The 24,960-nt window shown below is 35.5% G+C and overlaps 1 protein-coding gene across 4 annotated transcripts in view; it reads left to right on the top strand.

Moving 5' to 3' along the window:
- Window positions 1–24,960, top strand: part of LOC108711038 (dynein heavy chain 3, axonemal) — a 555,753-nt gene that overhangs the window by 368,815 nt on the left and 161,978 nt on the right. For all 4 annotated transcript variants that reach the window (XM_018252361.2, XM_041586281.1, XM_041586280.1 and 1 more), the window contains 3 exons: window positions 6,273–6,492; window positions 16,494–16,607; window positions 19,649–19,798. In XM_018252361.2, the coding sequence (XP_018107850.1) occupies window positions 6,273–6,492; window positions 16,494–16,607; window positions 19,649–19,798 (484 nt within the window). The remainder of the gene's footprint in view (window positions 1–6,272; window positions 6,493–16,493; window positions 16,608–19,648; window positions 19,799–24,960) is intronic.

A 24,960-nucleotide genomic window follows, 5' to 3' on the forward strand; every position in this document is an offset into this window, starting at 1 on the left:
ATTTGTTTCAAAGTTGGTATTCTCATTGTTAGGAATTTGCACTTTAGCATTGAGAGGTGACTATACTGTAGCTCACTTACAAATGCAGTACAGCAAATGAATCTTAACTGTAAATCTTTAATTGTCAGTATTCTCACAATATAATATATACGCTTTTTGACTTTACTTTTATTTTTTTTAAAAAGGGCATATATTTCAAAGAAATATTGTGGATTCTAAAAAAATTATGACATGGGTCCAGTGTTTCTTCCCAGAAAGTTGATTGTGGCATCTCATAAAACATATACTCCTGCATCAGCATACAATAGCTATGAATAAGTAACAGATGTACAAGTGCACCTTGGGAAAAAAAGCATTATAGCCAAGGAGCCATCAATACTAATGAGCACCCAACTTATTCACATTTTTCCATCTGTTCAGCTACTGTACACCTGTGGCATTCTGCAATTCATTGCTTCCAACATAACACACAGAGGATTACAATTGAAAGCTTTTTTCACACCCACCGACTTCATCTTTATGGAAAATGTGTTTCTTATATCAAATGCTTTAAAAATTTAATGTTTTCTATTCACCAATCCTACTGAATTATGCTCTCGACTGATAATCCACCTAATGTGACGGATGTCACAGAACATTATAACTGGAATCATGACTTACAAAGAGGGCACTGAACCATGTAAAGGTAACTGTTCTACCTTCCTTCTGCTCATAACAAGGAGTTTGAGTCAGATTACAAGCTACAGGCAATTTATAGGGTTTGCAGCTGGAAATCATACAGCATTAATGGCATTTTACTTTCAAAATAAGAAGCTAGATGAGCACTGCTTAAATGTATCCTCTCTAGTGCTATATGGTTCGTCACTCTCTACATTTAATTTTATTGAAAGGTCAGATCTTTGGTAATGGTTTGAGGAATCTTGATATCCCAGATATTATGAACATAAAAGCAGAATAGGAACACTGTTGGTGTTTTGGTCAGTTGAATAAAGGCTAAGGCTACAGAATTGTGAGTAGTATGGGGCAGATATAAATCTTTTTAATTTTGTATAAATAAAAATATTTTTTGTAAATTATTCTCTCTGGTCCCGTGGATTCGTTTGAGTGCCGGTCGGCCCTGTTTTTTCTTTGCATTCCTTGCCGTACTGCTCCCTAAAGCTGGGGGTCTGGGGCTGTTGCACCCGGACCACATTTTCTACTCGGTGAGTCATTTACAATTCATTCTGGAGCACTGTGTTTTTACCACTATTGAAATAGTATGTAGATTACCCCGTGCCATACCTGTGGTAGCAGCATTTTAAGTTACTGCAATGGTCATGGGTGTCATGTAAAGCTGCAATGTTTGGAAAATATATTTTACCAGTAAATATCTACATGGGGGATAGACCGTAATAAAAATAATTTAGTTGTTGAAATAAATTATTGGTTCTACTACAAACATTGAAAAATTAAATAAATTGCTTTCAAATTCAGGTAGATGAGGACTGAAAGGGAGGTAAATATTTTAAAGAATCTAGTAAAATAAATCTACATCTATCATCCCCCTCCCCTCAGGAACATCAATAAACATCAATGAACATCAAGAAAGCTAGAAAACACTGTTTTCCAAAGCAGTGAGTTAGTTTGTTACCATGTCTAATTACAGATTAGCAATTACCAATAGTTGAGCTTGGAGCTGCTCAGTCCTTTCCTCCTCCCATTCTGAATTGAGCACATACTGTACCTAATGATGCAAGGGAACCCTGGAATTAACGCCCCCTCTGGATTAGGTGCTAGCTCCAGGGTTACCTTTGTCAATAGTTGCATCCAAAGAATCAGACGAACATGTCACTCTAACACCAAACACTGGAAATGATGCCAAGTGGACTTGATAATTTGCATCCAATTGGGATGATATTCAATCACAATTGCATTAATTTTGAGGCATCAGGCGCAACTGTGTCAGACACAATGCATTTTTTTGTGACCATAATGATGCTGGAATTCTGGGGAAAAAACACATGGGGAGAAAACATGACAATTGCCCTTGAAATTGCACTTTGTTTACTGCACTTGCCATCATAATAACCCCTATTGTATTTAAAATCTCAGTCAGTATGTTTCCCCAAACATGCGGATTTTACTGAACATTACCTCTTTCGCCAGACTTGCCTTCGCCAGCTCAGACCAGGCGAAATGCAATGAAGTACACAGATCTTCCTCATTCTTCTGTTACTTAAATCATATTTCTAAGTGGAAGAAGCTTCTAAGTCCAAAAAATGCTTGGAGTACTATGTTTATTGGGTGCACCCACAATTACTAAGCTTCCGACCTGAACATCCCCTAGGCCTTTGCTGTAAGATGTACAGTAGGCATGATAAACATGATGCAGTTGAACGAACGAAGCCAAACGTTTATTGGCAGCTTCTCACAGGTTCACAGGGGCAGACCAGAGTCACAACTAGCCAGGAACATATAGTTAATGAGTTACTCAGATACACTTCCAAAGAGATCCTCTCATGTCACACACACACTCCCACAGTTGTCTCCCTGAAAACTCCAGGACTCCTGGACCCATTAGCAATTGAAGGGCTCTCCTCTCCTAATAACGCTTCACCTATCTGCGGTGTCTACATACAGTGGCCAAGTTTCCTCTGAATTTCTGGCAACAACAGTCTTACTAGGCTGCCACTAACCTAGTCCCTACATGCTCTCTTCCTTGTCTGGTGCACAATCGTCACTTGGGCAGTACCCCATATATACTCTCCACGTTGGCACACAGGCTGTCCTTGCTTGCTAGCCCTATCTAACCCTCACTCCTAGAGTGAGCTACTTACACTTCACTACCAAACTATCTATTCATATCCAGAATAAGGTACCCACCTGATATGATTCGGTGTCGTCTGTCTCTCCTGTGGATTGTGTTAGGCTAAAAAGAGGAAGTGCATAGCTCCTGCACTCTTTTATATAGGCTACCTTATGGGTACCCTCTACTAGCTACTCTGAATATTGCCAGAACCATTTACATCTATAAAATATATTTTATTTCCTTACACATGCATGTATAGGTAAGGGAGCCACAGTGACTAAGTGGTTCTCCTGAAAGTCCTAGCCTAGTTTTACCCCAGTTAGTGCTGGAAACTTCAAGAGACAGAATTATAGCTTTATCAGAGGCTCTACAAAAAACAGAACCTGAAGATGTGAGAAATAAGTTGTCTTTTATTGTTAGGAACAGTTTTTGCTGTAGAAGTAATTTTAGCTGTTGTAGGCAGGAACACTGGCCTCATTCCTTTGTGCTGCCACCTGGTATCTGGAGATTTTGTACTGTTTACAGCAAACAGCTACATAGTCTCATTTTATTGTGCAGCATTTTTCACAGAATTTAAAGGGACTAGACTGTTGTTTCAAGCCTTTTCCAGTGTACTGCCACCTAGCTGTTAGCAAGTGTTGTCTCCTGGATGTAGAGCTTTCTACTTTCCTGGATTTGTTATCGCTTAGTAGCCAAGTTTTGTTACCCAGGTTATGTTTTGTATGAGATCTTGTGGAGCTATTAAATTATGTGTCTAATATGTTTACCTTTATTTCATTCACTCTGGTCTATTCAGTGCATACAGACAATTCATTGTGGTAGCACAAAGGAAACAGGCTATAAGCTCCACTGACGTGAACTTTAAATAACAGGTGCTATCTTAATAACAGGGTTTAATAATATAGCAATAAAATCATAATTTCTTGCTAACTCCTACAGTATGTTTAAAATTTGATAGTTTGGTTCCCAGAGAGTTAAATCTGGACAGAGAATGACTTTAGTTGCAATACAAACAAGACCTTCAAGTTGCACCTTCCTGTAAATGTCAAAATCAGATATTTCTAATAAAATCCACCCTTACTTTTTCCCTGCTATAATTTCTAATAGACAAAAGGTAAAAGACCTAAAAGAAAGGTTGAAGTAAGAGATGGCTGACATAATAATGGGAATGCTAATGGAATTCAGATAAAAGGAGTTGAGATTATAGGTTTCATTTGTAAATGTTTCATGCTTTAATTAAATAATCATGATAGAGCTGAAATTCTTTTATTCACAAGATTTTGTGATTATTTTGCCAGTGACTGTTATCAGATTACATACTTCTCTAGAAATATATTTCCCAAGAAAAAAACTCACAAATATTGGGCTGGTGTTTTAACAAATATCAAATCTGCCACTCATTTCTATTTACTGATATTTTGAATTTTGGAGTGGCAGCATATTCAATATGTCTTCCAAGAATCAAAGAGTAGACGAATAGCCCCTACTGTGCAACTCAAAAACCATGAAAAACTTAAACATGAAATAAATAAAATATTCTTTTATTAATAGTGATGCCATGAGTTATAATCTATGTTTAGAGTTACTTGGGTCCCAAAGCATGATTAATTAGAACTTGAATATGGTATGAAATATATAAAATAATCTGTACCCTATTTAACATGATGATCTTTGACATAAATGTTTGTGTCCTTGTTGGTTTCCATAATTGATGTATTGTACTTTAAAATGCATTGGGCCAGATTCAATTCAGTGGGATAAAGGTTTATCAAGTGAAAAGTCTTGGATGTGATTCAATTTGAGATGCAATTCAATTCAGAAAAACTTCTCAGGTGAAAACTTTATTGAACTTTATTGAACTTTATTGAACTTTATTGAAGTCTATGGGAAAAAACTGGAACTGAATTCAGAGAAAAATGTTTCCTCCTCAAATTGAATCTTGTCCATGACTTTTCACGTGATAAATAGTGATGGATGAATGTATTTACCAGGCACAAATTTGTGACGAATACCAGCCGGCGAATAAATTAGCGAAACCGCCTCGAAAATTCTTTAAAAAAATGGACGCCGGCATAAAAAAAGAGACGCTGGCGCCGTTTCGTGATTTTTTCGTTGTTTTGCAAATTTCGGGGGAAAATTCGCTAATTTTTTCAGCGAATTGAAACGCCCCAAATTCGCCCATCACTAGTGATAAACCATGAAGCTAACCTTTTCTTATTGAATTGAATATAGCCCATTGTTGCTTATATAATCGAAGCCTTCTTTAGTTATAGACTGAATTCTTTAAAAAAATGGACGCCGGCATAAAAAAAGAGACGCTGGCGCCGTTTCGTGATTTTTTCGTTGTTTTGCAAATTTCGGGGGAAAATTCGCTAATTTTTTCAGCGAATTGAAACGCCCCAAATTCGCCCATCACTAGTGATAAACCATGAGCTAACCTTTTCTTACTGAATTGAATATAGCCCATTGTTGCTAATATAATCGAAGCCTTCTTTAGTTATAGACTGAATTCCATTTGCGTTGCTTCTTTTCCACTTCTCTAGATGATTCGTCTCACGCCTACTCCCCATTATGGTTTTGCCCAGACCAACAATTTCAGTGGAACATGTCTATGAAAGTGATTGAGCTTCTTATTTTCAAATATTTTGAAATGAGGAGCTAATCAAAAAAATGTATTACAGATACTTGACTAAATGTGTTAAATTGGAAGAAGGAGGTTCACTGTAGCTAATTAAAAATGTATTCGCTAAACAATTCCAAACAAATGAGCTGTAAAATGTCATACAGTATATTATCATTATGCAAGAAACAATTGCACCTTTGACCTTCAGTTAAATATAGTGAACACAACCCTTGGGATGCTTACTTTTTACAATGGTGATTTATACAGTCTGCTATTTTGCAACTGGGATATAGATTTCCCCTTGTAAACCAGTTTTTATGGAAACCTCTCAATACATCTGTGGTACTTAAAATGCACATATATTTTATACTCTACAATTTGCTGTAACTGTTCAGGCTTGCATGTCCCCCTGCTGTGTGCTGGAAACATACAAAGTAGAGCAGTTCAGTAAATAAAATATGTATGCCATTCACACTCATCCTATGCACTTTTTTGTAATATTGGAAGATTTTGGTTTCCCGTCATTATGTTTAAGAATACTAATTTTTTTTAAGTCGTATTGTACTTTCTGTTTCCTGCTCTGAAACTGCATGCCCATCAAAAGAAGTTATATTTACAATATAACCTGTTTCTCACAGCTGGGTGCAGTCCGTCATTTTTAGTTGTCAGCGTGAGACTTAGTACTCTTGTCATTCTCTGAAGCCCAGAATGCTTTTCATCATATTCTGTATAAAAACAAAGATTTTTGCAAACACAGACATATATGTCTGCAACATACTGTATTCCTGATATTCTTACTACATTTATTAACACAAAACACAATTTTTAATACACTCTTTGCATACTGTGTATTTTGTGCAGAAATGATACCAGTACGATAGAAATCAAGGACATGTCAATCGTTCTAGCCATGGCACCACCTGGTGGAGGAAGACATGCAGTCACTCCTCGTTTTCTAAGACATTTCAATGTTCTATCAATTGATGCTTTTAATGATGAGACTATGAAGAGCATATTTCAACCTATTGTTGACTGGCATTTCAGCTCTGGCTTTGATACATCTTTGAAGAGATACTCAAGGGTAAGACTTTTATTGATTTTATAAAAAAAAAGCTAAATACATTTTACGCACACAGATATATAAAGCTGAATAGCTCCATATGGATTTATAGGTGAACAATGGTAAACAATGATTTTCAATTCACAAGTTTAAAGCAAAAACACAACTGCAAATATCGAATATAATGCAAGATTTCAGGACTCTTTCAAACTCAGTACAAATAACCACATTTATAAAGTAATTAATTTATCCCATTTTCTCACTATGCTAGCCTTCTGTAAAATAAGCTTTCCACCTACAGTAACCCTATGCAGCATAATTTTCATCCCACCCCTTTGTCTTAATCAACTCAACCTAACGTCCAGGTTCCAATTGAGGACATGTAGTCTTCATCTACAGCAATTCTTCTAAACCCCATGCCCAGTTTGGTGTCTTGGTTTCACATTCCTCTTGCACTAAAGAAAATAAGTTATCAAAGTGCACATATCTACAAGCTGAGTAAGTACAGATTTCTGGAGATTTGGCTCCTTCTGAAATCAACAAAGACAAGAAAATACTGTTTGAATTACTATGGAATGTGGGCAAACGTTTCATTTATCAAGTAAACAAGAGAAAATGATGTCTGTAATTATTGAACTGCAGTAGTCCAATACAGAGTGATTGGTTGCTATTAAAACCATATCTGGACAAAGTCTACCCATATTGATAACGCTATATTTCTGAACCTGAACTTATAACTATTATAATTATTGATATACAGTAGTGCCATTGTGTCCAACAAAGTATAGAGAAATATGTATTTTTTTACTCTCAAGGCACATCCCATGGGGGAACAAACACAAGACATAACACTCTTTATGGGATTTTATGATGCATAGTGAATGTTGTTGAAAGACAATTCGGGGAGGGCCCTGCTCATATAAAAATTTTCTATTATTAAATGTGTTCACATTTTCTGTGTTTTTTAATAACTCCACTGGAGGAAATTATAGATTGCCAAATTGTGTTTGGGAATATGAATGCATATTTGTAACTTTGTTTAATTAGTTATACATACAAGTATATCACACACTCAAAAGAAAATCCCTAATGAGCAACATTAAAATCAAACCATTGCATTGTTTGTGAAGCAAACAATGGCAAATTAATTCTACCCCTGAAGAGTAAAGAAATCTGTGTGTTCTTGGGTATTGTAGTCATTCTTGTTTATAAATCAATTATTAAATTAAACCTGTCGCAAAATACAGAATATAATTCATCATTCTGCTGAAAGCCTGTATTAGATGACTTGTTACTTTTTCCAGAAAGATTTGACAGTGGCCTTAGCAACACATTAAAGATATCACACTAAAAAATGATTGATTGGATCACTTTGTTCATCTTTAAATTGGCCTTACAATAAATAAACTTAGCCTTCGCCGGCAACAGATACATAAACTATATATTTGCTGGATGAAGATTAATTTTAAGAAAGGCTATTTCAAAAGGAATTATGACATGCTCTTGTAAAGAATATAATCAACAATTTTATTGCCTATTATGGCCAAGACGCTTCAGTTGAACAACAATGAATAACAATGTTTAGTATATACAAGACCACAGCTTAAGTGCAAAAACCTTGTCATTTGAAATAACAACTGGCTCAAAACTTTGTACCACAGCTCTGGACAGTTTTCTGGTGCATTAATATTACAAGAATAAGACTGAACAGAGTTAATCAAGTATGGTGTAGAACAGTGGTCCCCAACCAGTAGCTCATGAGCAACAAGTTGCTCTCCAACCCCTTGGATGTTGCGCCAACTGGCCTCAAAGCAGGTGCTTATTTTCAGATTCCTTTCTTGGTGGCAAGTTTTGGTTGTATAAAAACCACGTGCACTGTCAAACCAGAGCTTCAATGTAGGTTGACAATCCACATAGGGCTACCAACTGACCAATCACAGCACTTATTTGGCAACCCAAGAACATTTTTCATACTAGTGTTGCTCCCCAACTCCTTTTACTTCTGAATGTTGTTCACAGTTCCATAAGGTTGGGGATCCCTGGTGTAGAGTATATCAGGTTATGTTACTCATCTACATCAACAGAAGAGATGGTGGCTTTCTAACGCAATAAATATATATAGTACTGTCAAAAACGTAATTCAGTTCATAAGCATTTAAAATGTAATAATTTAAAATAATTTGCTAAAAATGTAAGATGCTACAAGAAGGTTTATATATTAAAGCAGAAGCAAAGGTAAAATCATTTGGGGGTGCTTAATTGTTAACTGCTATCCTGGGCTGGAGCACCTCTCCTTAAAAAAAGAAAAAAACTAGTATTGTTTGAGGAGCACCACCATGCCATTTTATTATGGTGTCCTAGACGTCCTCTGCAAAGACCTGGGCAAGTATATGTGCAATACAAAACAACTTTGATGATTTCTATACAGAGCATGAAGCCAGCTTTGGGAATGCCATCTGACACCAGAACAAGATGGTTACAAAGTTATAGTTAAGTTCAAGTTCAACCCCTCCAAATGAAACCCAGTACACATACATACACTCACCTCTCCATACACTATCTATAGATTTTAGTATCACAATAGCCTTGGATACCATTCTTGTCTAAGAAATCATCCAACCACTTTTAAAGGAATTAACAGAATCACAGCCCTCACTGTGAGGAACCACCTATGCTGCTTCAAATGAAAGTGCTTTTCCTCTAGTTTGAAGAGTTGGCCTCTGGTGCAGTGATCCTCTTTATGGGTAAAAAGGTCCCCTGCTATTATGTCCTCTAAATGTACTTGTAAAGTGTAATCATGTCCCCTCGCAAGTGTCTTTTTTTCCTGAGAAAACTTCCACAACCATGTAAATCATAATTTAAGTCTTCCATCCCTCTAACCAGTTTAGTTGCACGTCTCTACACACTCTCCAGCCCCTTTTTATCCCTCTTAAGGGCTGGATCCCAAAACTGCACTGCATACTCCAGTTGAGGCCTTACCAGGGACCTATAAAGAGGCAAAATTATATTTTCATCCCTTGAGTGTATGCCCTTTCTTATGCAAGGCAGTACTTTATTTGCTTTAGTGGCCACAGAATGGCACTGCCCAGAATTAGACAAATGATCTACAAAAACCCCTAGATACTTCTCAGTTAAAGGACCAGTAACATCGAAAAAAAATTTTGTTGAAAATTCATTACTATACACCGAAAAAAAAACACCAACACAAATCAAATTTTAAAAATAGCAAAGCCTTTATCAAAAAATAACTTACAGAAAGTCCACTTCCTGTCGTCTTCAGAAACAGCAAAAAGGCGACCATCCATCCTGCAGCAATCGATTTCTCCTCCCTGGCTTTTCTAGTGACAGCATGTGGCTTTTTCTCCTCCTTGATTCGGGGCCCAGCAGATTCTCGATGAAGAAAGAAGACACCCTGGCTGTGGTGGTGTGCTGGGCTTCCGTGGGTTCGCTGTGTCACCTGCTTTGCAAGGAAGGGTCGCTGTCGCAGGAGCATGGCTGTCTGCTCAGGGGCAGCCATACGCGGGAAGAAAAGGCTTTGCTATTTTAAAATTTAATTTGTGTTGGTGGTTTTTTTTCGTTGTATTGTAATGAATTTTCCAAAAAAAATGTTTTATGTTACTGGTCCTTTAAGGAAACACACTGTCATTTAGTGTGTAACTTGCATTTATATTTTTGCCAAAGTGCATAACCTTGCATTACACTTTTCAAACAGTAGCCTGTGTTGGTCACTTTTTGAAAAGGAGTGCCTGACCAAGGTATCAGGTAAGTGACAAGAATCAAATAGGGTTCCTAGAATCAATGGGGTGCCTGCCTAAAAACGTAACACCTCTCCAGTTTGTCATGTCTTTCTCCTTTAAAGTCATTCTAGAGTATCACTCAATATCAAGTTTCATGAACATGGGCTAGAAAAAAACAAGAGTGTATGATTAGCACTACAATAAATGAACTTATCAAAAAAAAAGAAAAAGAAAAGAAAAAACAGCTTGACATTTTTATGCTCTAGAGAACCTTCCTTTAAAGAACTGAACACCAACTTGGTGGTGAGAAACAAAGGCTTTAAGTGACTACAAAGCAAACTATTAGTGAAAAACAAAACAAAGTGAATGTTTATTTTTTAATTAAGACATCTGCAAACATCCACACCCCAACTTGCTGCTAGTGCTCTGTATCATTCTGTACCTATTTAAGTCCTGATTTAATCTTTCAAATACTATTTTATTATGACCAGGTCCACAAAAATATGCACCTTCAAGCAAGTATATTTAGCAAGCCAGCTGCAAGTGAATTAGGAATTCATGTTTTACCCCAGTATGCAGTTATGTAATGAAACATATTAATGAAAAACAGATTATTTTTACATCCCAAAAGTATGCACCCTCAAACTGGTCTTAAGTCTTAATCTTTTTCTGGTATATGACTTTTATTACATTATCCCTTAAAATTCTGGCATATGAGCATTAATATGTTTATTAAATAGGGATGCACCAAATCCATCTGCTCTATCCTTCACACAGCATTTGGCCGAAATGAATCCTAATTGCGCACTGCTAGAGACGTTGCAAGCGTGAAGTGCACATGAATAGACACAAAGCAAGTGCAGCAACCTTTTTTCTGTTTTCTAAGGTTCAGATTCGGCTCGGCCAGGCATTGGATTTGGTCAATTTTTACTTGGACAAGTCATAATTGCAAACAATTTAAAGATCTACTGAATGCAATAAAGCAGAAAGACTTTATCAGGACATTTAGCCTGCACAAGATAGAAATAAATGCTATGTCAAATGAATATTTTTGGCTTTAGCAGCTCACATCTAAAAAACTGTCACATACATTGTTCTTCCAGCAAGATCCTTGCTGGCTTAATACTGATCTGGAGGTGAGCATTTTTAAATCAATAAAAAAGTAAGTAGAGCTATGGTTTATGCTCAACAGGGTGCCTCTTTATTTCTCTAAATCAAATTCATTCTTTATTTCCTCTAAGCTCAGTGGAATAGTACTTTCTAGTTTATCCCACTTTGATGAAATATTTTTCGATCCATTAACTGATTACATACAGATAAACCATAAATATTCTAAAAGCATATGCAGAAAATGCACTTGCTGATGACAATTAACAAATATTTGTTTTTTAATTAGCTCAGTATTGATTAGTTTGATGTTGCTGTGTGTACTTTAAATAAATAATCTTTCCTGCACCTGTGCTTGTACCAGATGGTGTGCCCTAGGCATCATTAAAAGTAAACCTCAAGTATTAACTGGCTTAATATGAAGGTATCCCAACTGTATTTTAGTCAGCTCCATAGTGACTAGAGGACATTACACTTTATCTTCAAGCAATATGCTTTGCTTTTGATGAAAACTTTTAAAAGCAACATGTCATTCATAGTGATCAAAACTGAGTTTTATTTTAGCAGGCATGTGTATTGAAACCATAATTTGAATGCCCTGTCTTTTAGAATGTAGTGGAGGCCATTTACATCTATGACTTGGCATACAATTTTATGTTACTTTGTACCAGTATTAAAAATGTGCAAGAATATGAATCATTCCAGCTGGAAAGAAAGAAAGAAAGAAAGAAAGAAAGAAAGAAAGAAAGAAAGAAAGAAAGAAAGAAAGAAAGAAAGAAAGAAAGAAAGAAAGAAAGAAAGAAAGAAGGAAAGAAAGAAAGAAAGAAAGAAAGAAAGAAAGAAAGAAAGAAAGAAAGAAAAGAAAGAAAGAGAAAGAAAGGGAAAAAAGAAACAGAGAGAGAGAGAAAGAGAGAAAGAAAGAGAAAGAAAGAAAGAAAGAAAGAAAGAAAGAAAGAAAGAAAGAAAGAAAGAAAGAAAGAAAGAAAGAAAGAAAGAAAGAAAGAAAGAAAGAAAGAAAAAAGAGAAAGAAAGAAAGAAAGAAGGAAAGAAAGAAAGAAAGAAAGAAAGAAAAGAAAGAAAGAAAGAAAGAGAAAGAAAGGGAAAAAAGAAACAGAGAGAGAGAGAAAGAGAGAAAGAAAGAGAAAGAAAGAAAGAAAGAAAGAAAGAAAGAAAGAGAAAGAGAGAAAGAGAGAAAGAGAGAAAGAAAGAAAGAAAGAAAGAGAGAAAACTAGACACTATTATTGGCATTAGTATTGTGAGACTACAGGGTGAGTCAAGTGCAAGCCATTTAGGACACTTGTGCTTGGGGCTGAATAGGGCCTCAGGCATGCCTACTAGCTGTTGGTCGAAAACATTAAACATATATATATATATTATTAAGTCACACTTTTTTGAGTCAAAGGAAGAGCCAACTATTTCTTGGTAATATCTTTCAATGGCAGTGCTAAGGTAGACAGTAGACAGGAGTAAGTAGTTTAATTCTGTCACTGTCAGAAGAATTTCACTGTATGAACATTTCATGTATCGGATGGGGGTGCTTTTAATTTGCCTTGAAAAAACTATGCATTTTTTTCAAGACAACCTAAGCTTTTAAAAGCTGGTCACCTTTTTCTGTAATTCCCATTTTGTATCAAGATATAAGATTCTACATACCTGAAAAATGAAAAAGATTTACAACTCATAATATAGAGAAATATATTTTAGAAACACGTTTTAGTTTATGTACTAAAATACAACTGATTTGGAAAATCCCATGTCTCTCAAACTAGTTAATACCAAATATGAACAATTTTTTGGAGATTTCTGACTTATATACTGTAGGTCAAAAACTCCCAGCAGTTCACTGCCAAATTTACAAATCACCTCTCCAGAAAAGTAAATACAGTAGGTTTAATTCAACATTTTTTAAAATAACATATTCGGAATAATCCAAATGTCTTTTTACTCCAAGCTACCCAATTTTTTTCTCAAGGCATCAGTTATTAAAAAAACATGCTCAATAATCCACCTCAAAGTTTAAGATTTACAGGATTTTATCCACACATAAATTAAGAATGCAAGCGGTCTACTGAACAGTTTGATTTCCAATTATAGGTTGTACCTAAGCATGTGACCTGCAGTGGCCCTAAATGATAATAAATATGGACTTTCTTGACTCGTCATTTTAGCTACTGCCAGATCATAACCATAAAGAAAGTAAGCCATAGAGAAAGTAAGCCATAGAGAAAGTAAAGAAAGGTTTTAGGGTCTCTATATGCCAGATGCTTTGCTGAAAAAGAGTCTGACACCAGAAAAAAAAGTTTTTAATATCTATCACAACATTATCTTTGAATGCTATTTATAATTTTGCCATAAAATTATTTGCCTGATGCTTTTACATTCCCTTTATTACTACCCTGTTCCTCTATGAGGGGGCTGCCATATTTGTGCAGCAGGAGTCCATTAGCATTAGAAACTCAAACTGACAAGTTAAGAAGGGACAGTCAGGTTGACAAAACAGTCAGGTTTAAGAACTTCAAGTGGCAATTACTATCAGCAGAACTATCAGCGAAAAACGATCAACATGGCCTATAGGTAAATTTTCATGTAGGTTAATATTTTCAATAATTTTTTTGGTGTCAGTATCACTTTAACTTAAACATAAGTTTGTAGACACCCCAAAATATATCTTGTTCATGCTACTTGCATAAGTCATCCTGTATCTTAACTATTACAAAAACAAACGTCACTTTACGTGTAGGAAATGCTCCAAAAGGTTATGCTGGCCCCAAAAAACAAAATGGTTTTGGAAAATAGACATTCTTCCAAACCTAAAACTGTATGTCACTACTAGTGATGGGCGAATTTGCGCCATTTCGCTTCGCGGAAAATTTGCGAAATTCGCGAAACAGCGTTTTTTGACATCGGCGTCCGTTTTTTTTTGACGCGGCAAATTTTTTCGGGTGAATTTTCGCAGGCGTTTCGCGAATAAATTCGCCCATCACTATTCACTACTTTAAAATACCAAACTACAAAATGTTTCTAAAGTTAGGGGTTTTTATAAGATTTCTAAAAGCATCCATTTTACAGCTTCTTAGCTGCCATATATATTTATGTACCAAGATCAAACATTCTGAAAAAAATACGCCAGGGGTCTACTGAACAGTTTGATGCCCAATCAATTCTATAGCAAGTAGAAAAGAGAAAGATGTCTTTATACTTCAAAGTACTCGTCCCTTCAGACTCTAAACATTTAAGAGAAAAATATACATTCCATTCACTTTTTCTATATACAGAAATTATGTTATTGTAATGCACAGTATGCAAAATGAACTAAAATGTCAAAATTGGGTATAACCTAAATATTTTTGCCAGCATAGTTTTGCTGCTAAATTCACACGTTTGTCAGTGGTGAGTTTTTTTTTGTAAAAAAATGTGGTCTGTTGTGGAATAAAAAAAACAGACATAATTATTATCCGCCCCTAGCCTTCCACATCAGCCTATGAGATAGAAACCCATCCCAGCTTTGATTTTCACAGTTGGAAGGGTTACCGTTTGTAGTCTTATTTATCATCCTGTGTATAACATTGGAGAAGAAAGTTGTTGGTGATGTTGATCATAGAGACCAATCAGCAATTAGAATTCAATAGTCCCCTACAAGTTAGCCTAAAAGTTGTATTAGAGCTCACGCTTTTAAAATCACCAGAAATCCAATATCTTTATATGCAGGATGTGTGCCAAAGTCAGATTTTGTTTGTGCCAGAATCAGTTATTTGATTTAACTCTACTATATCTACTAGGATAGGGAGCCCCCTAAAAGATATTGCATGAATGAATAGCTTTGAAGAGTCTACTAAAAGTAAGAAAATGAAACAAAGATTTGCATTTAGCACCTAAGTCCATAATGCAACCGCCTGGTATATTAAAGTGAGCCTATGTGGGAGAATTCCATTCAAAATAAAGATGAGGCGACATTCAGCCACTGATATGACTGACATAAAAAGCATGTATCTGAGTTGCTTTGTTGAAAGAATGAAGTAGTCAGTGTACCATATAAGAAATCTATGTTTTAATTAATTTTGACATTTGTAGGAGCATTTTTATGAGAATTCTTCTCTCAAAAAGGCTTCCCCAGTCAGTGTCGTATTTTTGGGAATGTATTCATTATTAGTTCAATTTAATGTCAGTTTCAGAAAAACAGTTAAATGAGACGCACTGTATCACCTTTTTGATACAGATTTTTCCTTGAGTATCTAGATCACATTTTAGTACAGTTGTATAGTGAAGTGCTATTGCAAATAACCTATAAAACCTGTTGTTGTTTTGAAAGAAACAGATGCAAGAGTGAACCTTGCTGTTCTGCATCATCAAAAGAAAGAGTCCAATTGCCCCTTTCTGCCTGTCCCCCTGTACAATCTGTTAGTATAAATAAAAGTGCTCCCATCACTTCATATTTAGAGATAATGAAGAACCATTTGATGACCGAGTATGACCGTATAGATTGCTAGAACTGGTGCTGAAGTCAAGTGATAGCAATTGATCAGATCTGCTCTGTTTTAATATCCTGCTCGCGATAGTTACCTTGAGGTTACCTCTGCTTCTTGCAAACAAAATCAATGTAGCCGTTAAAAAAAATGGTTTGTGCTAATCTGCTTCTTAAGGAAAATCCGTATGTAGGTAAATTGTTGTTCCTTTTTATCATTTACTACACATTAAGCTTTCCACATCCAGGTCATTGAATATCAACAGTGAGAAAGCCTGTCAAATTGGTACTTTGCCTGCACTGTAAAAAGTACATGATCAAAGGGCATGCATTAAGAGCTGCTGGATATTTCTTCTTGAAATGTATTTTTCTCTCCTTGGCAAGCCAAGGACACCAATCATTAAGGCAGAATGTTCACATTCCTCCTTCTGAAAATGTATTTTTATTTTGGTTTTTGTTATTGCTGTCTTTTTTTCAAGTATAAATAGGTACAAAAACCATCTTACATCATAAAGTGGTTTGCATTAGAGCTGAAACACTGTTTGATTTCACATAAATTGTGAGTATCCTTTTATACCTCTTAACTTGGAATGTATGTTATATTTACCCAATATATATCCCATTCCTGTTTACAAATGGGTTACAAAAGAATCCTATAATTGCATAGGCTGATATAAACTTTTACACTAATTATAGTTTTCATATTTGCCCTGTAGATACTGGTATGGGCCACAATGGATGTCTACAGGCAAGTTTCACAGACATTTCTTCCAATGCCTTCAAAATCTCACTATATATTCAGCTTGCGGGATTTTGCAAGGGTTATCCAGGTAAGTAATCAGCACTACATACCTTTGCAATTTTCAACTTACAGGTTTGTTTTTAGATAAGGTGTAAAGTTGGCCATCCACAGACTGCCATTTTAATATTTGGACAGTCAAGCAGATTGGTTGTACATTTAACAATTTGTTCAAACTGGCAAAACTGCACTTATCTAACCGATTGTTCCACAGGATGTTTGTTCTGATTGCTATGCAGAGGTGTGCCTGTCAGCCTGGTTTTCTCTCTATATTTATATATTTAAATTTAGTCATATTTTGATGTTGTAAATGAGACAGCTGCAGTATTTCTAATCAGCGTGCCCATCACTGACATGGGTCACTTTACCACAATTAATATCTTATGGCAAGAAATATGAGGTGTTCGAGGACAAAGGCACTCTTAGCTAATGCTTTTTGCCTTTAGAGAGCGAGAGTAAAACTAAATAAAGCAGAATTCCTTATAATATTATATATTGTGTAGTGCTTGAAGTAGAGACCCAATCCCATGTGGCATTTTGGTGGGCAATACAATCGATAATTCTGCAATTCCCAAAGTCATTTACCTGTTATTATACAATGAATTGGAAGGATATGTAATTACAAATGTATGCTGTTATTTGTGCATTTCAAATGCACAACTTTGTGTCATGGTCGACACCCTGGTCTCGGCTCATGCTTCACCTGTAGTGTGACCGCCGTTGGCCTCAGGAGGAGCCCTCAGCTACTTGGATGCCACCAGGACTTAACAAGAGGTTCTGGATAGGCAGAGGGGCACGACTGTTAGCAAGAGTCTTTAGGCCGAGGGTCACGGTACAAAACAGGAAACCAAAATCGTAGTTAGAGCAAGCAGGGTCGAGGCAGGCGGATGTCAAACGTAATCAGGCAAAAGGTCAAAACCGGATAATTAATCAGACAGGAGGGTTCAGCAGAAGGGGTAGTCGATATTCAGGCAAGGGTCAGATATAGAAGTCAGGGTAATCGTATAGACAGGCAGGGGTCAAAACCGGAATCAGAATCACAAAGCACCAACTGGGCTTTTTATAGCGGCAGTGTCGTGCCAAGATTTTGCGCCATTCTGTGTTTGCATCAGATGCTTGCGCGTCCACATCAATAAGTACAACGAGACGCGCGCGCGCCCTAAGGAATGAACATGGCAGCAGAAACAGACTGGTGCGGCGGGCGTCCCTGCCGAACCACTGGACCACCAGGGTGAGTAGATTTTATCACACTTTGTTCATCAGTTGGGACTGGAGAGACTGGACCACATCTGTAACATATTATGCAGTTTCATTTATAATGTGTTTGCTTATTTAGATATAGGTTATTTAAATATAGTTTCTAACAGGCAGTACTTTTTTTAAAACATGCTCTCTTTTATATTTTTTTTATCATGCACTAATGCTGCAAAAAGTCTGAATACAAAAACTCGGCATCTCAGACGTAGCAAGGTTGTAATCAATGGGAGAGGTCCCTATCCTATTTGGGAGTTTCGGTGATCATACAATTTGGGAAAAAACTCCAAAAAAATCACCTATTTGGGTTTTCACTCAATTTTATCGATTTTGTACCCGACAGACATTTTTATTTTAAAAAATCTGATAAATAAACCCCTTGGTGTTTAAAACAGTGAGTTAACATTACACAGCACTCCGGGGAAGGCTATGTAACCTCTCCTGTAACCATTTAGGGGGGCTACCTAAAGACTAGGTTCTTACCTCATACCTGAAAAGACCCTGCCCAGAAGTCATTAGAGCAAACATATTCAGAATAAACAAGACCATTTCCATGGGTACATTTTATGAAAATATATAATGTTATTGGCTGAAAAAGATTGGTATTATTTAGCATACAACAATAGTGAAAACTTGATTGTTAAAACTAAAAATATATTCTCTATTTTTTTTACAACCAAACTAAAGCTCATAACCCAATATATATAAAATTATAATTATAGCAATATTTATGCTATCAAGTAGCATAGCATGGCAATGATGTTTCCCTGTCCCTCTAGTTGTGATCATAAAAATACTTTTGTGTATAATTAACAAGTACCAGATCTGATGTTTGTAATATGAGCTTCTCCTTACTGAAAAATATATTTTATCATGCTTATGCTTTGTGACTTTTATTTGCATTTTGTGGATATATCATTCTAGCAAGGGAGTCTTAGTGCCTACCATACTGTGATTCCAAAACTGTGGTATAATCACTAAATTCATCTGAAAATATCTGGGGGAAAAGTAAGGTTTATTAAACTAAATATACATCCCTTTAAGGGGCCACTCAATATGTTAATTTTAAAGTGGCACCCTTATTTTGCAATCATGTATATTTGAGATATATATTTTCTGCTGCTCGCTTGCTTATCTGCCACCTTCTTGACTTCTGTAAAACAGAAGCTTTCAATTTAATATAAATATTGTAACTATTTGTACATTTTTTCAGACCAATAAAGAGTGTTATCCCAGAAATAGCTGGCAGTACTATAGTATATATAGTGAATAAAGTACCCCCTCTTGTAAAATATAAGGATATTATAAGTTACCGAGGAGTTTCATGACCATATAAAAACACGAGGCCGAAGGCCGAGTGTTTTTATACAGGTCATGGAACTCCGAGGTAACTTCTAATATCCTCATATTTTACAACTGGGGGTACTTTATTTATTATAATACACAAATTTTAGTGAGTCATGTGACAGAAATTACATCACTACTCACCGTTTATAACTGATGACATCACTACTCACCGTTTATAAGGATATAATTTACAAGATATTCATGGCTTTTGTGTATTATAAACATGTCATCATTTGTTAAATTAATTTTATGCACATGTACAGCATATTTATCTTTTTTGTTTTTAGCCCCTACCAAATTTGCTCTCTCTCTTAACTTTTATTGCAAATGCTGTGCTTAAATAAAATGAACTGAAACTGTGAAATTAGGTGTGATATTCTATAGCAATTTTTAAAATGAGATTTTATCAAATAAGTTAATTTGCGCAACAAGCAGCTAAAATTCAAAATGTCTTCTTTTCTCATGTTTAAGGGTGTGATTCTGCTGAAGCCTGCACAGGTGCCACAGAGTTCTGCAGGTGGCCAGAAATTAATGAGACTTTGGATCCATGAAGTCTATAGAGTATTTTGTGATAGACTGACAACCTGCCAAGACAGACAGGAGTTTTTCCAGATTGTAAAGGTAAATGGTCTTACTGTTCCAGTCACCTTTGCTTTTTATATAATTGACAAACTATATCAAATATTTACTAAAGAATAACAAAGAAACACAATAGTTTTTTTCAGTGAATTGTGTATACTGGTACTGTACGAGACCTGGGGTTTTCTGGAAAAGGGTCTTTCCATAATTTGGATCTCCATACCTTGCGTCTACCAGAAAATCATTTAAAGATTAAATAAAACCAATAGACTGGTTTTACCTCTAATTTTACCTCCACCTGACGAAGCCCCTGAAAAGTTGTGACACAATAAACCTGCAAGGGGCTTGTCCCCTGCTTGAATCGCCTTGAGTGCCAGTACCTAATTCTTTTCCTGTATCTAGTTTGGAAATGCCGTCTTCCCAGGGTCAGTGCACCAGGCGGAAATCTGTATTGAAGGGCTTGGGCTCGGGTGTGCATGTAACTTTCTTGCTAATCTTCCCAGAATTGCAGCATAATTGCAGATACCTCAAAGTTGCAGATGACAACATTTGCACACAATATTCTAATATATATATATATATATATATATATATATATATATATATATATATATATATATATATATATATATAGTAGCATCTTTTAATAAACTGCATACAAGTTGCAATGCATGTTTTTCTCCCTGTGTGGGAATGGCGTCACTGCTGGCACACAAAATTAGTTTCCAGTTCACTGGGGGAAACACAGTTGTGGCTGTTGTAGCAGCCTACTAAGGGAATACTGGAATTATATAGCCATGTCAAGGCTGAAAGTAATTCCAGTAAAGAAAAAGTTAAAGTATGGGCATTTGCTTGCTATTCATAAGAGGAGGCGACAAGTTGGTAGAAGTATGTTTGGGCACAATACACTGGGAACAGTGTCAATGTGCACTTCATTTTACTTTCAAACTTGATTTGCATTCATGCTTACGTTCATAATTGAGCATATTTTTTTCATTTCATATTATGTTAGCAGGCTCTAAAATGCTTTCAGTAATACATGTATTCTACTTAAATTAGAGAAAGTAAGATTAATTAAGATTTCATAGTCTGTAATATCAATGCAGCATGTGAGGTTTGATAATACAGTATATAATAAATATAACAAAGGCTTTTCAAAGTTTATACTGAAGTTAAAAAAAAAACCATGAATTTTACTTTAACTTTTATTGCTCATGAAAATGTATCCGCATCAAAAATATCACATTAATCTCTATTGCCTATAAATATAAAGATACTTTTTACTTTAGCTTTTATTGCTCATGAAAATGGATCCCCATCAGAAATATCACATTCATCTCTATTCCTTATCAATATTTTAATATTGCATAGCTTGATTATTGGACATATGCTCTTATAGGAATATAGTACAACATAGCAGATAAAATCAGATGTTTTCAGTCAGTCACTTATCTAGCCCATGCATCCCGTGCACATATTGCTGAAAATAGCAATCCCTTACCCACCTACTGACTCCCCAATACCACAGCATACTTCTGGAATACTCCATAACGGTTTTATCTTGGATCGCTTGGAGCAAACACCTCTTGGTGGCTTCTTTGCAGACTTTGAAGGACCTGTCTACGCACATTTAGTAGCAAGCAATGTGGAGTGAAGATCTATTGAAGTAATGCTAATGCCTTTATAAGACAACCATACTGGGGGGAGAATGGCATCATATTACGGCATGGCCAATATCACAGGACAGCAGAGAACATGTGAAATGGGGAACAAATGTGGCACCTCGTAAAAATATGAGAATATATTCTGTATGTATTTTACTGGCAGTAGAGCATTTAAACTCAATATTATATATATAATATAATAAATATATATATATATATATATATATAATATTTTTTTTTTTTTAAATCTTTACTAAAAATACTTTAAAGACTTGATGTGTTAAGGATTTGGATATTTTACTGTGTGTGTGACAAGATGAAAAGGTTGAAACTAAATAGGCATGCAGTGGGAAATTTTTATTGTTGCTAGCGGCTTGTGACCTTTACAGTGAAGTGAATGTTCCTTCTGGTTTAATGCTTTAGGTGGTTTGGACAAAAATGATAAACTGGGGGTTATTATATTTTATTAGCATTTTAACACAGGTAATTAATCCAAATTAAACAATAGACTAACCTTTAAAAAGTTCATTGTTATCCTGGAAAAGTGTGTTGTGTTCTTCTTAAAGCTGTCTGATCCCTAATCATCCTTTTCCCACTTGATTTAATGGAAAACTGAAACATAAAAAGGTTAAAAACAGAAAATGCAGTTATAAAGCTATTTTATTTTGTTTTCCATATAATGTATACTACTTTAAGCTGTATTGTACCTGTAACATTATGACATCACTTCATGAATTTTTTTTAACTCATTTAAGGTAGTACAGGTATGAGACTTGTTATCCATAATGCTTGGGACCTGGGACGACTCTTTCTGTAATTTGGATCTTCATACTGTACATTAAATCTACAACAAAATCATGGAAACATTAAATAAACCCAATCGGCTGGTTTTACTTCCAATAAAGATTAATTATATCTTAGTTTGGATCAAGTACAAGCTACTGTTTTATTATTTTAGAAAAAAAGGAAATAATTTTAAAAAATATTTATTATTTGGATATAATGGGGTCTATGGGAGATGGTCTTTCTGTAATTCGGAGCTTTCTGCATAACAGGTTTCCAGATTATGGATCCCATACCTGTAGTTGAGTTTAGTTACAGAGAATCCATAAAATAACAGCAGCAAACCTGACATTCACATGGCATAATATTACATACACCTTGATGAATTTGCCAATTATTTTACACAGCTTTTTACACAGTTTTTTTCAGCGAATTTTACAAAGCACAATAAATAGGCCCCTTAGTGTTTGGGTCTGTATACGAGGTCTGGCAGGACATAACTGTTGATTTATAACCATGGGAGCCTTTTGCCTAAAAGCTGCCAATTTTTTTTTCTATTTCAGGGAAAAGTACCATAATCAACAAGTTTTTTTCCCCTTAAGCCTGTGTGTGAGTTCCTTAACTCATGCAGGGTTTCCTTAATGAACTGAAAGGCTGGAGCAGCCATAAATCCGCCTGCCCTTGTGCAGGAAGATGTAACCTGTAGCAAATTATTGGGTGTCTGAAAGACCTAAGGTGGGAATGCATATACTGTATGTCATACTAAAGCTTGGAATTTATAACAGCATTATGAAAGACTGCACAACAGCAAATGGCCATCATCTAAACACACTGAATTGTTATAATCCCCCCAAAAATGATTCAGATCCCTCATAATTGATGCAACTGGTGGCTTGTACTATTAACTATACAGTTAAGCTGCAGGGATAGTGATAGGGGTAAAGAGATGCAGAAATCACTGCTAAATCACATCTATCTCTTTATATCTCTTGTGTGACTATACTAGAATGTTGAATGCTGTATTGTTAACTGGCAAAGCAATATCTGTAAGTATTTATGTTGCTTCATATGTTTATTTTTAATAAACAATGAGTTTCAATTGGGAAAATCTCGGTAAGTAGCACCATTGTCGCTAAAGCAGAATGAAAGCAACTGACTTAATATTTTGCATAATACTATTTTTATTAGGTATTCTGTGACTGAAACAAATGTTATGGCTCTATAAAGTAGTTTTGTTTATTAAACTATCATATTCACAGTTCCTATCTTAGTCTTTTCTAATTATACTTTGGGGGCATCATTGCAGAGGCAAGCCACTTAACAGAGATTGTCCTCGCAGTCGGTAAAGCTTTGTAAAATGAAATATATGGTTTCTGCGCTCTAATTAGTCATGATCTGAATAAGCCAGGGAGTTGATCATAAAGGAAAAATGTACCTGTTCTGCCTTAACATCAGGAGATTTTACATCTAGGTCAAGTGTATGGATGAGCACAGCAAGGGCAGGTTTTATTGTTTTCTGCAACTGTTGGGGAAAAAAATATACCTCTAGACATTCATTCATCAGAACATCTAAGTCTGCTCCACCAGTTTAAGATGAATTTGCTTGACTCGAAAATGTTATAAAAACAGCAAGCTGGTATTACCGAGGGTGCTACATATTTCAGAAGCAAACATAAAACAAAATGTATCTATGATCTTTGTTAACACTGCCTAATTCTATAGTTCGCATGCTGCGCAATTATGATGCACAAACTTATCTACCAGAACTTAAAAACAACTAAGTTAAAGACCATTAACTTAATGTGTCCTGTGTTAGCAGATTGACTAAGTGAGTCATTAAAAAATCTTTGCTGAGACACTAATTAAATTTCAAATACTGACATTTCTGGCTAAAACATTCATTCATAGTAATTAACAGTGCATTTTCATACCTCTCCATGCCAACCAAAGGGATCTCCTTATAATTATTGTCCCTGTAGGAGCTGTTGGAAGGAACTTGGGCTGTCAGCACAGTAAAAAAAATTGGGAAAAAAAATATATCTAATACTAGTAAGTTGTCATTCTAAACTACTCCAAAGATAGAAATGTTAATATAAATATTGTATGCTAATATAAGTTCTTGTGCTTGTTTTTAAATCTGCAAGGGCAAATGCATCAATATGGGCATCAAACTGGCAGGTCATAGCCTGGCATTCTATTATATGTAGCTCCTGAGAAAATGATGAAATACATAGGGTTGGAGCTGATACAGACATCTACCCTAAAGCATCAGAACTTTTTTGTATAAGCTTCTGAATCCATCTTAACGTTTAGCAACGTTTAGTTTTACGTCATCAGTGTCTGTTAGCATACTAGGATGTACAGATGTAAAAAGACATTTAAAAGAACTGTATTGATGTGACCAGACAAATTTCATTCCAAATGTGGGCACAATATTGATGAACCATTTAGCCAGTTCATTTTGCTGCCCGAGGTAGTGTTCAGTCTCTTACTCCCGTAGCCTCATCTACTTCCAAGCTTCCACTTCCCTGTGCTGCTAATACCATGCTGAATTTATTCATGGGAAATATACAAGATGCCTCATTTGGAAATACAAAGTGGAAATTGCATATTTTTAATGCAAATTGCTATCTATTTTTTACCTATAATGCATTATTGTCCCCTAGTATTCCAGGCTTTCCAGCACAATGTTTTTCGGATATTTTTATTGCAAAACCTTACAGATACATAAATAATAGAACCATGGTTTAAAAACAC

Source organism: Xenopus laevis, chromosome 3L (genome assembly GCF_017654675.1).
Source record: "Xenopus laevis strain J_2021 chromosome 3L, Xenopus_laevis_v10.1, whole genome shotgun sequence".
Taxonomy (NCBI): Eukaryota; Metazoa; Chordata; class Amphibia; order Anura; family Pipidae; genus Xenopus; species Xenopus laevis.